General features: G+C 38.1%; 1 protein-coding gene across 1 annotated transcript in view; it reads left to right on the forward strand.

Annotated features, from left to right (window-relative positions):
- DCDC5 (doublecortin domain containing 5) overlaps nucleotides 684-12,963 on the forward strand; it is a 79,198-nt gene continuing 66,918 nt past the window's right edge. The window contains exons 1-2 of the mRNA XM_005690107.3: nucleotides 684-771; nucleotides 5,341-5,522. Coding sequence (XP_005690164.1) covers nucleotides 736-771; nucleotides 5,341-5,522 — 218 coding nt within the window. The 5' untranslated portion in view covers nucleotides 684-735. The remainder of the gene's footprint in view (nucleotides 772-5,340; nucleotides 5,523-12,963) is intronic.

Below are 12,963 nucleotides of genomic sequence, written 5' to 3' on the forward strand. Positions count from 1 at the left end.
CAGATATTTTATCCTTATTTGTTATTTAAAACAGTTTACCTAGTCGTCCATAATCTGTTGGTGATGTAATAACGTCTCTCACACTGATTACATCTATGTTGGTTTCTCTTTGAATGTCTAAAAAGTTTTGTTTGAATTTTTTCTGTTAGTATGTTATTGATGTCATTGTTATCGTAAATTGACTCTTATTCTACTTTCCCTTTTGGCTCAAATTTCACTGTTGATTATAACATTGCCAATTTTTCCTGATTTTTATAAATGTATTCTTTCATTAAAAATTACTTTTATTTACGTGTCTTGTTGGGGCTTCCCAAGTGGCGCTAGTGGTAAAGAACCTGCCTGCCAGTGCAGGAGATATGGGAGATGTTGGTTCAATCCCTGGGTTGGAAAGGTCCCCTGGAGGAGGACATGGTAACTTGCTCCAGTATTCTTGCCTGGAAAATTCCACAGAGGAGTCTGGTGGGCTACAGTCCATGGGGCTGCAAAGATTTGGACGTGACTGAGTGACTGAGCATATGTCTCTTGTACACAGTAAATTACCAGACTTTTTAAAATTCACACTGAGTTTTTGCCACCTAGTAAGAAGTGCTCAATGATTATTTTATAGTGATATTTAATCTTGCTAAATTCTTTGCCTTTTATTTCAGATGGGCCATAAAACATGAAGGGACCAGTAAGCCAGGACAATGGAAACATTCCAGAGTTGAAAATCCTCTCTGGAATAAACTTACCTACATGTGGCCAGTCCTTCCCAGTGGTCAACTTAATGAGGTACTGTTTAGATTAAGGCCATTGTGGTTGAGACTTATTTTAAGGTCCAGTATGTGATCAATGTGTGTGAAAACATCCGTGTAGTTTTTGATTTATAGTTGCTAGATGCAAGTGATCAATTGATTCTGTCATTCCATCAATTAATTAGAAAAAAGTACTTAAGTCATCAACTATGGGATGGATATGGAATTTATTTCTTCTTGTAGTCTGTCAAGTTTTGTTTTATATATTTTGAAATTTGCTTCTAGACACACAAACGTCCAGAAATATTTTATCATCCTGCTGAATTAAAACTCCTGACATGTAGACTGTCTTTAGCTCTAGTAAACGTTTCAGTTATCCAACACTAGTAGAAATATCTTTTATTGTTGTTGTTGTTGCTATTTGCATTGTATACCTTCTTTTTAACCTTTTACTTTTCATATTTGTACATTCTTCTATTTTAGGATGGCTCTCCAGTAATCAGCATACATTTAAGTTTAAAAAACAATTTTGACAATCTTTATCTCTAAACTAAGGGTTTTAGTATTTTCTATTTATTGTAATGACATATATTTAGATTATTTTGTACCTTTCCTCTGTTTCATTTTTCTCCAGTGTTACATCTCAGTCCTTCCAACTGAGATTACTTTCCTTTTGCCTAATATATGCCTTTCTTTTAGTCACTGGTGTCAAACAGTTTTTACTTATCTTAGTTTATTTTAAAATTTATTTTTATATTTTCTTTTATGAAGCAAATTTATTTTTCTTTCAAATTATTAATTTTCTCTACGTCTTTATCTAATGTGCTGAAAGTTCAAGCGTGGGTCAGCCCATGTTGTGAATTCTCAATGATTTTTTTCTTCAACCCAGAGAAAATGTTTGAGATGGTGTGTTTTACTTGCAACCACCTGAGAGTCATTCTCTCTGGTTTGCCTCTTCAATGAAATTTATCCTTTTGTGATTCTTGTTTTATGAGAGGAGTGCTCCTGTTAGACTTCCCAGGGCTGGGCCCTGAAATTTGTTTCCTGAATCCTTTCTCTCAAGCCCATGGAAGCAGAAGTTTGCTGGGTTTGAAAAACTCCCTCATAGTAAAATTCAGTTTTGGTACTCTATCTCTCTGGGTCTGTAGTATGCCTTGCTTTATTGCTAGGTCAGTGATATGTTCTAAAAGATTTTTTTTTTAATGTATTCTTACCTTTTTAGTTGTTTTGTCACATTTTCTGGTCTCAATCTAGTTTTTTCTTTGCCTTTAAATCACAATTCCCTATGCTTCCTCAGTGATTGAAACAATGAGTCTCAGAGCTTTAAGGGAAGGACAGATGTAGGCTGAAACCAAGAAGTCATTGCTTAGGGGCCCAAATATGCCCTTTTATTTAGATTGTGGAGAAGCAACATCCGGGCTTCCCTGATGGCTCAGTGGTAAAGAATACGCCTGCCAGTGCAGGAGGTTCAAGGGACACAGGTTCGACCCCTGGGTCAGGAAGATCCCCTGGAAGAGGAAATGTCAACTCATCCCAGTATTCTTGCTGGGAAAACCACATGCATAGAGGAGCCCGGTGGGCCACTATCCATGGGTCACAAAAAGCTGGACAAGACTGAACACACAGCACACAGAAGCAACGGTCTAGAAAGCTGAGGGGTTTTTGTTGTTTTTGTTTTGTTTTGAAGATAAAGGAGGAGTTCTTAAAAATACCAGGGGCTGTGGTTTGGGTAGCCTGAGCCAGGGGTTAGATGAATTACGTGTCTAAGATTCAGAGCACAGCTTCGTGAGAACTATCATGGAGCCAAGGGTGGAGGGATAGCACAGAGACAAACAAGCCCAACATAGGCCAAGGAAAAAATGTGAGTTATGCTAATTGTAGGCTTTTCTTCAGAGGTCCAGAAAGGGCAGAGGCTAAAACCAAGAGAAGCAGAAAGGATAACTTACTTCTCAACTGGAGGTGGACGAGTGTCAGCAGGTTGCCCCAGTGGCCAATGAGAAGAGACACAAATCTTTAAAAATCAAGGACAAGTATCACATATAGACCATGAAGGGCTTCCCTAGTGGCTCAGACGGTAAAGCATCTGCTTGCACTGTAGGAGATCTGGGTTCGATTCCTGGGTTGGGAAGATCCCCTGAAGTAGGAAATGGCAGCCCACTCCAATATCCTTGCCTGGAAAATTCCATGAACAGAGGTGCCTGGCAGGCTACAGTCCATGGGGATCACAAAAAGTTGGACATGACTGAGTGACTAAATTCTCCCCTATAGACCACAAACCCCTTTTTCCCAATGGTACACAGTTTTTTGAACTTTCATCCACACCCAGAGATCACACTGAAGAAAGGGAAAGGAAGGGCATATCCTTGAAAAGAAATAATAGTTTTGATAAAAAGTTTGAACATTTAATTTGATTACATATGTATCAAACAGTACAGTGCTAAAAATCAGGCAAAAAAAAAAAAAGGCTTTTCCAACTTGATGGAAACAGGGGACACTTCTAATTGGAATACCAAGATTCCCTCCCACCTAAGGGTGACAGGGATGCCTCATAAGGAAGTGTACTTTCTTAGAAAGAGAGAAAAAGGTAATTATGGTAGACTTCACAGATACTGTGCTTACTTTTTTTTTTCAACATAGTATACAGATAGAGTAATTCAGTTAATTAATTAATTGACTTAAATTGTGAATGGTAGTTATATTAGGAAACCTCAGTTAACCATGTTCCTTTTAACACATACCTTTTAAAACAATAACATTTTTACTGTGTGTGTTAAGTTGCATCAGTCTTGTCTGACTCTGACCCTATAGATGAACTGTAGCCTCCCAGGCTCTTCTGTCCATGGCATTCTCCAGGCAAGAATAGTGGAGTGGGTTGCCATGTCCTCCTCCAGGGGACCTTCCTGATGCAGGGATTGAACCTGAGTCTCTTACATCTCCTACATGGGCAGGAGGGTTCCTTATCTCTTTACCATAGTGCCATCAATAGTCTAGAATTTGACAACTAAATGATCTTGGGAATGAAAATGGATCATCTCACAGTTCTCCAGGCATTTAAACAGGAACAGTAGATTTTGGGTGGACAAAGTCACTATAGTCCAACAAAACCCTGACCTTGGCTTATAAACCGAACAGAAAGGACTAAGGCAACTAAATTAGATAAAATGATACAAATTGACCATGTACTTCAAAATGACTCAGCCTAAAGGTCCTCTTATTTCTTGAAATGTTTGCAGAAGAGAAAAAAATATTTACCAAGCAGGGAACAGACATAGTTCTCAGTCAAACAAAATTCACTCTACTTGACTTCAAGTTTGAATTCATCTAATATGAGGGAACCATATTTTCTCCAGTCCCATTTCAACATAATTGACTTTTAAAGCAAAAAGATGATTTTATTCATTTGTAATTAAGCAGAATTAATTTTTTCTTGGAAAGACTACATATAAATAGACTGTAATTAGGAAATATGACATTCATCTTGTGGGGTTCAGAACACTTTGATCACTGTAAACGTATATGTTAATTTTATTCCAGATTTAATCTACTGGCTTTATTACTTATCTAACCACTGTTTATTACACATTTAGGCAATGAAGACAGAGCAAGAAAAGAGACAGACATGATACCTACTTTCATGGAGCTTACAGTTCAAGATGTGTGGGGCTGTGTGTCAAAAAGAAAAGAACCAATGTATTTACTTGCCAAATAAATATATTTGGGGGATATTCTGTAAAACAGAGTGAGATGAATGAGATGATAAGGTTTAAACAAATTCAGATGTTTCAGTTGTAGAATTTGGTTACTTTGCATTCATTCATTCATTCATGAAGTGAAATGAAGTCGCTCAGTCGTGTCTGACTCTGCGACCCCATGGACTGTAGCCTACCAGGCTCCTCCCTCCATGGGATTCTCCAGGCAAGAGTACTGGAGTGGGTTGCCATTACATTTATTCATTTATTCATGCATTATTCAAATATCCCTGGTGGCTCAGATGATAACGAATCTGCCTGCAATGCAGGACACTTGGGTTTGATCTCTGGGTCAGGAAGATTCCCTGGAGAAGGGAATGGCAACCCACTCCAATATTCTTGCCTGGAGAATCCCATAGACAGAGGAATCTGGCTGGCTACAGTCCAAGAGTCAGATAGGACTGAACAACTCACACTTTCAGTTCCAAATATATTCTTCTTTGCCAAATAGATTTAGTTTAAGATATTATTTGGGTTGTGAAATCACTTTTCATACATTCTTCGTTTTTTCATGTTGACTAGAGATATTTTATACAGAAAGAAAAAAAAAGACAATTCCAAGTTAATTCAGCTCTGTATTTCCAGAATGATGTTTTTCTGAAAGGGAAAAACTCTTTCATGTAGTAACACAACACAAGTTGTTCATGAATTTAAAAATTAACACCTTTCCTCTTCATTAAAATGAAACATTAATTAGAATCATCTAGAACATCTTAGGTGCCCAATACATGATGATGAATATTTGATGAATGAGTAAAAGATTAAAGGTATAAGCAAGTGGGCTTATTTTAAAAATATATACAGAAATGACTCTTCCTGTTCACTTATTATCAATTTTCTTGTCATTTTTTCTGAAGGAGTTTGATTGGCCAATAGAAGGACTGCTTCTTCCAAACAGTCCTCCCATGAAGAAACCCATCCATAAGGCACCGGAGCAGTATGTGCCTGTGAGACTCAGAGTTTTGCGGAATGGAGACAAGAACAAAGCCAGAGCCCATATTATAATCAGTCCAGACATCTCACCTGGGCGGAAAATGCAGTAAGAACAGCTTGTTAATATTTCTCATCAAGCATACTTTCTCATTTCTACAGATTTTAGTCTTCTTGATTACAGGAGATCCCCCCCGCCCCGGGAAAGTTCTGTGTTTGTTCTATTAAAAGGCTTCTGTATTGATATCTGAAAGTGTCAGCTATCAATTGGCACTTGTCGACTACCTCTGCTGCTGCTGCTGCTGAGTCGCTTCAGTCGTGTCCGACTCTGTGAGACCCCAGAGACGGCAGCCCACCAGGCTCCCCCATCCCTGGGATTCTCCAGGCAAGAACACTGGAGTGGGTTGCCATTTCCTTCTCCAGTGCATGAAAGTGAAAAGGGAAAGGGAAGTCACTCAGTCATGTCCGACTCTTAGCGACCCCATGGACTGCAGCCCACCAGGCTCCCCCATCCATGGGATTTTCCAGGCAAGAACACTGGAGTGCGGTGCCATTGCTTTCTCCGTCGTCTACCTCTTTAATTCTCATCTACCTCTACAAGGATTAAATCATGAGTGGCTGCAGTTGCTGACTTTCGACACTCTGTGAAAGGAGTTCAGGGTGGAGAGCAGAAATGAGACACTCTGTGCTCTGGGTAAAACTGGCAGAACAGGTCTTCGGATAGCTATTTTCAGATGATTTTATGAGCGTAATTCTTTTTCATCTCGTATCTAGAAAAACACTAAAATCGTTCGTAATGACATCTGCTCCTCATGACTAGCAATAACCTTCTACAAAAAAATATGTGCTTGATTACAGGTATTCTTCCTTCACCAGAATCCCATGTAGATTGACCTATCACCCTACCTCTTTGGAGCAGTTTCTCAGATATCCGAGATGGGGTCTCCTGGGCTATCATCCTCATTTTGCCCTAAATAAAACTTAGCTCACAGTTCTCAGGTTGTGCTTTTTTTTCAAGTCGACAGAGGTAAAAATAGATACTAAGATTCCTTTCGTTTTTTTGATTTATTTATTTAATTTCATTTTGGCTGTGTTGGGTCTTTGCTGCTGCCGGTGGGCTTTCTCTAGCTGTGGAGGGCAGAGGCTGCGCTTCGTTGTGGCGCGCAGGCTGCTCACTGCGGTGGCTGCTCTGCTGGCAGAGCACAGGCTCTAGGCACGTGGCCTTCAGCAGCTGCAGCTTTCCGGCTCTAGAGTGCAGGCTCAGTGGTTGTGGCGCACAGGTTTAGTTGCCCGATGGCTAGATTCACTTAGCTCCTTTATCAGGAACTGAACTTGAGCACTGTTGATTCAGGCTGGCTGTGGGGGAATATAACAAGTTGCAAATAAATAGCTCTGATGGGAAAAGTTTTCTGATCAATATCTATTTTGAATTAGCATTATTATTTGCATTCATTAATGTATTTTGAAATAACTGAGCTCATTAATTGCTTCTTAAATATAATTTTATAATTTCTTATTTAAGTTTGTATTTAGTTATTGTTTACATTATTTATTTAAGTTATTATTACAGACAATTCTTTAGATTTACACCTTTGGAATATTTAATGAACAAGCATAGCTTTACATAATCTATATTCTTGCCTTGGAATAGCATTTTAAAAGTGTGCCATTCTAGAAAAGCATCAGTTTCCACTTTAACTTATGTTACAAGGTTGGAATAAAATCTTCTGAAACAGCCAGTGTTTCTCCAAGATTAGAGAAAAGTCACCTGCTATGTTTTCATAATGTTTTATGACAAAAGGAATCACGTATCAGTGCAAACTCTGATGTAAAGAATGAGTTAAATACATTGTTTCTAATATTATTAGCAGTGATATTACCTCTTGACCTTTCTTTTGATATGTTTAGAATATTTGAGGCTGCTGATAATAGTTTAATATTACTTTCTTCACATTGATTAAAGATACTTCATACATCGCTGAACAATGAGTAACATTCAGATTGGCTGTCCACTGAACTGCCTGTATAGATGATAAAGTAAAAAATTAATCTTGACTAAAGTAAAGTCAACCCTGAAATTGAAATCTTTGACGCATTCATTTCATAATTAGTTCATTCTACTAAAATGTAAAATGTGAGGGTAATGCTCTTCAAGTATATATGACATTTTTTAACATAAAAACTAACAAATAATTTCTGTCCTTTCCTATCTTTAACTGTGTCTCAAAATTATATACAGATTTGATCTGACCAATTTATATTTTTAAATACATGGTTCAATCTGGTGATACAGACGTAATTTTAGAGATTTATTACTTTGAACAGCTATTCTAGTAAAGAGTATGTGAAACTCTCTGCTATGTTCATGGAAGAGTGTGTCCTGGTTAATCAAATATTCACTTTGTTCTCTACATGAATTACTGGAATGGGTTGCCATTTCTTTCTCCACTACATGAATTAATTATTCCTAAATGATTAAAATATGCTGGCATACACTTGACATTAAAACTCTACTGAATATCATTTCATTTTTCTTCACTGATTCAGAAAATTCTCTTCAGGATCATCAATAGCATTCCTTTAACTTCTCTCCAAGCTATATGTAGGCACTGGTAACAGAAAGATTTAATAAGGAGTGTTTTGGCTAACATTACAGGGTGACTGTGTTGCCCAGCTCCAGAGGGCACTGTTTACGTATTCTCTGTGAATAGTATCCCAGAGTTGGGCAAGGTGAAAGCCCTGCTGTGCTACTTTTAATGTATCCATGCAGTATGTCGCTTCTAAAAGAAATAAATGATATGATACATAAGCATACATTACTTGCATTAACCTGAAACTTATTTATAAAAGAGTTGGGCAGTCTACTGTCTTCACTAGCAAAATCAGGTTAGAATGATGAAACATAGATCCATTTTAATTGAATTCTTCTTTGAAGTGAAATGAAAGTCGCTTGGTCGTGTCTGACTCTTTGCCACCACATGGACTGTACAGTGGATGGAATTCTTCAGGCCAGAATACTGAAGTGGGTAGCTGTTCCTTTTTCCAGGGGATCTTCCCAACCCAGGGATCAAACCCAGGTCTCCCGCATTGCAGGCAGATTCTTTACCAGCTGAGCCGCCAGGGAAGCCTCAATTCTGCTCTGGTAGCATGCTATTCTTTAGTTGTGTACTACTTCATGTTAGACAGCTTTGAGGGAGCGTTTGTTGTTGGTTCCTCCATCTACAAAGGAAGATCATGAAGATACTGAGTTGTCATGATCTTACTAACAAGATCTTCTCCATTAGTTCTTGATAACAGTGTCAAGTTCATATAAAGTAAGAATCATGATTTCTTATGTCTCAGGTAAACTTCATCTCTCAGAACCTTAAACAAGGAAAATTTTATAGTTTTTAAACATAAATACTTTAGTGAATTGTTAAAGGAAAGGCTCAGCATAAGTTATAAACTTTACATATTATAAAATTTCAGTGTATAGAGATATTACTTATTAGTAAGTTAGGATTCTCTCAAACTCCTTAATATAGCTTTTAAGACCCTTTATGACCTGTTTCCATGTATTTGTATAGCTCTTTATCACCATTACCCCCAATTCTCATTCCTAAATCCTCTCAACTTCTAACACCTCTCATTTGCCTTATTAATAAAAGTATATTGAGAATGAGCTTGGACTTCATTTCTAGTTGTTGACTCTAAACTTGACATCCCATCCCCACTCCTGAGTTACCTGTAGCTTCTCTGAACTCTGTTGCTCTGACTACTATGGGCTTTTCACCAGGGTTGCTTCTGGCATTATCTGTGCTGTGATTATCTGCTTATGTCTCCATCCATGAGAGAGAGAACAGGGGGTGTGTATTGTTCGTCCATATATGTGCTGTCTGCTCTGGTCATGGAACTGTGTGTCTCAGTTAATAGATCATTAAGCTATTTTATTCACCATATGATTCAGGGCTCACAAATTTAGTGCTTGTTGAATGAGTAAATAAATTAATAATTGACTATAGTTGATTGGGCTTTCTTGGTGGCTAAGAATCTCCTGAAATGCAGGAGACTTGGGTTCGATCCCTGGGTCAGGAAGATACCGTGGAGAAGGGAATGGCAACCCACTCCAGTATTCTTGCATGGAGAATTCAACTGACAGAAAAGCCTGGTTGGCTACTGTCCACGTGGTAGCAAAGAGTTGGACATGACTGAGTGACTAACATAACATTTTATATTTGATTACATTTCAAATCAATGACTGAATGAATAGCTATATCTAAACACTGTATCTTTCATTTAATATAATATAAAGATTCTAATACTACAGAACAGTCTTACCTAAAAATTTGAACAATGTGTATTCCAATTCTTTTTCTATGATCATCATTATTAATTTTTAATTGAAAACATTTTAGGTTTGGATTGATACTGAAACAGTATCTGAGTAACATATGAATATGAACAGTGTATGACTAAAACATCAAAGGCAAAATTAACGTAATTTCTGCATTTTCTTCACTGTTGATAAATTCACATCTTGAGTGTTCAACATTATTGGAAAAGGATTCAGATATTGAAAATTTATTTTCTTATATAAATTATTCATAGTATAACTGTGAAGTTTAATATTTAATTGTGATAGTATTTGAAACCCTATTTTTAAAGAAAGGCATATTTTTTAGGGTTAGTTCAGTTCAGTTGCTCAGTTGTGTTTGACTCTGCAGCCCCATGGCCCACAGCACATGAGGCCTCCCTGTCCATCACCAACTCCTGGAGCCTGCTCAAACTCATGTCCATCGAGTCAGTGATGCCATCCAACCATCTCATCCTCTGTCGTCTCCTTCTCTTCCTGCCTTCACTCTTTCCCAGCATCAGGGTCTTTTCTAAAGAATCAGTTCTTCGCATCAGATGGCCAAAGTATTGGAGCTTCAGCTTCAGCATCAGTCCTTCCAATGAATATTCAGGATTGATTTCCTTTAGGATTGACTGGTTTGGTCTCCTTGCTGTCCATGGGACTCTCAAGAGTTTTCTCTAACACTGCAGTTCAAAAGTATCAGTTCTTCAGAGCTCACCTTCCTTTATGGTTCACCTGTCACATCCATACCTGACTACTGGAAAGACATAGCTTTGACTAGACAGACCTTTGTCAGAAAAGTAATGTCTCTGCTTTATAATATGCTGTCTAGGTTGGTCATAGCTTTTCAACCAAGGAGAAAGTGTCCTTTAGCTTCATAGCTGCAGTTATCATTCGCAGTGATTTTGGAGCCCAAGAAAATAAAGTCTATCACTGTTTCCATCGTTTCCCCTTCTATCTGCCATGAAGTGATGGGACCGGATGCCATGATCTCAGTTTTCTGAATGTTGAGTTTTTAGCCAGCTTGTTCACTCTCCTCTTTTACTTTCATCAAGAGGCTCCTTAGTTCCTCTTCACTTTTTGCCATAAGGGTGGTGTCATCTGCATATCTGAGATTATTGATATTTCTCCTGGCAATCTTGATTCCAGCTTATGCTTCCTCCAGCCCAGCATTTCTCATGATGTACTCTGCATATAAGTTAAATAAGCAGGGCGACAGGATACAGCCTCAATGTACTCCTTTCCCAATTTGGAACCAGTTTGTTTTTCCAAGTTCCATGTCTGGTTCTAACTGTTGCTTCTTAACTGTTGGTTTTTCAGTTCAGTTCAGTTCAGTTCAGTTCAGTCACTCAGTTGTGTCTGACTCTTTGTGACCCCATGGATCGCAGCACGCCAGGCCTCCCTGTCCATCACCAACTCCCGGAGTTCACTCAGACTCACGTCCATTGAGTCAGTGATGCCATCCAGGCATCTCATCCTCTGTCGTCCCCTTATCCTCCTGCCCCCAATCCCTCTCAGCATCAGAGTCTTTTCTAATGAGTCAACTCTTCACATGAGGTGGCCAATAGTATCATTCCTTCCAAAGAAATCCCAGGGCTGATCTCCTTTTAGGGTAAATCATGATAAATTAAAACTTTATGATTTATTCACATACTATAACAAGCTGAATGATAAATGGCAATGTATACTGACATATCAGTCTAATCTTGGATTGTTTTTTCCAGATATGTTGACCCTAAAAAGAAAGGGAATGTGAAAAAATTTGTCACTAAATATTCTGAAGCAGAAACAAACCAGACTGGATTTCACCAGCTTTTGGAGAGGTAAATAATAGCCTAAACGCAAAGGTATACTCCATTCAAGTGCCTGGATGATTATAACACAAAATACATATGTACCTACATAGGAAAACAATTGTTAATATAATGATTCTGGAGTTTTTTCTGTGAGGTTTATAAGCTATGTGAATACATGATAATATTTTTCCCCCAGATTTCTAGGTCTTGTGATTTTCTCCTAGTTTCTGAACTACCAACTCTATAAATGTTAATTTTTCCCATTAAAAATATATTTCACAATTTTATAGCACTTTGGTTTGAATTTATTTGTACCGAGGACAGACTAGTTGTCTATTTAAATCACTTAAGTGTCACAGACTTTAATTTTTGGGGCTCCAAAATCACTGCAGATAGTGACTCAGCCAAGAAATTAGAAGACGCTTACTCCTTGAAAAAAAAGTTATGACCAACCTAGATAGCATATTGAAAAGCAGAGACGTTACTTTGCCAACAAAGGTCCATCTAGTCAAGGCTATGGTTTTTCCAGTGGTCATGTATGGATGTGAGAGTTGGACTGTGAAGAAAGTTGAGCGCTAAAGAATTGATGTTTTTGAACTGTGGTGTTGGAGAAGACTCCTGAGAGTCCCTTGGACTGCAAAGAGATCCAACCAGTCCATTTTAAAGGAGATCAGTCCTGGGTGTTCTTTGGAAGGAATGATGCTAAAGCTGAAACTCCAGTACTTTGGCCACTTCATGCGAAGAGTTGACTCATTGGAAAAGACTCTGATGCTGAGAGGGATTGGGGGCGGGAGGAACAGGGGACGACAGAGGATGAGATGCCTGGATGGCATCACTGACTCGATGGACGTTGAGTCTGAGTGAACTCCGGGAGTTGGTGATGGACAGGGAGGCCTGGCGTGCTGCGATTCATGGGGTCGCAAAGAGTTGGACATGACTGAGCAAATGAACTGAACTGAACTGAACTGAATCTATATCATGTTTGTGAAGTACATTGTAATTTTCTTTTGATCAGTGTCTTCTTACCCAAATAAGAATTATTCCCATAGACTTTGATAACTGTTCAATAGCAGAATACTTGATATAAACTTTTTGTAAAATATGTCTTCAATATGAGATGACAGTTGTACAGAATTTAAGGAAAATTATGCCATCCTTCAGTAATTTAATAATTCACTCTAGACAGTTTTGGGAATCTTTGTTGCTAGTGACTCTTTCATCTGCAAAGCCTAAGGAAAATCTAATATAATAAGCATAATAATCCCCATTTAAAAATAATAGGTATATACCATTTTGTTGATATCTCAATTTGCAGGCAACATGGACTATGGGAAAAACCAGTCCTGAGAGAGTGAAGTTGGAGATAAAACTCTGCTTTTCTAGATTCTCTGTAAATCAAAGCACATGGTTATCAGTCCTAA

This window comes from Capra hircus, chromosome 15 (genome assembly GCF_001704415.2).
Source record: "Capra hircus breed San Clemente chromosome 15, ASM170441v1, whole genome shotgun sequence".
Taxonomy (NCBI): domain Eukaryota; kingdom Metazoa; phylum Chordata; class Mammalia; order Artiodactyla; family Bovidae; genus Capra; species Capra hircus.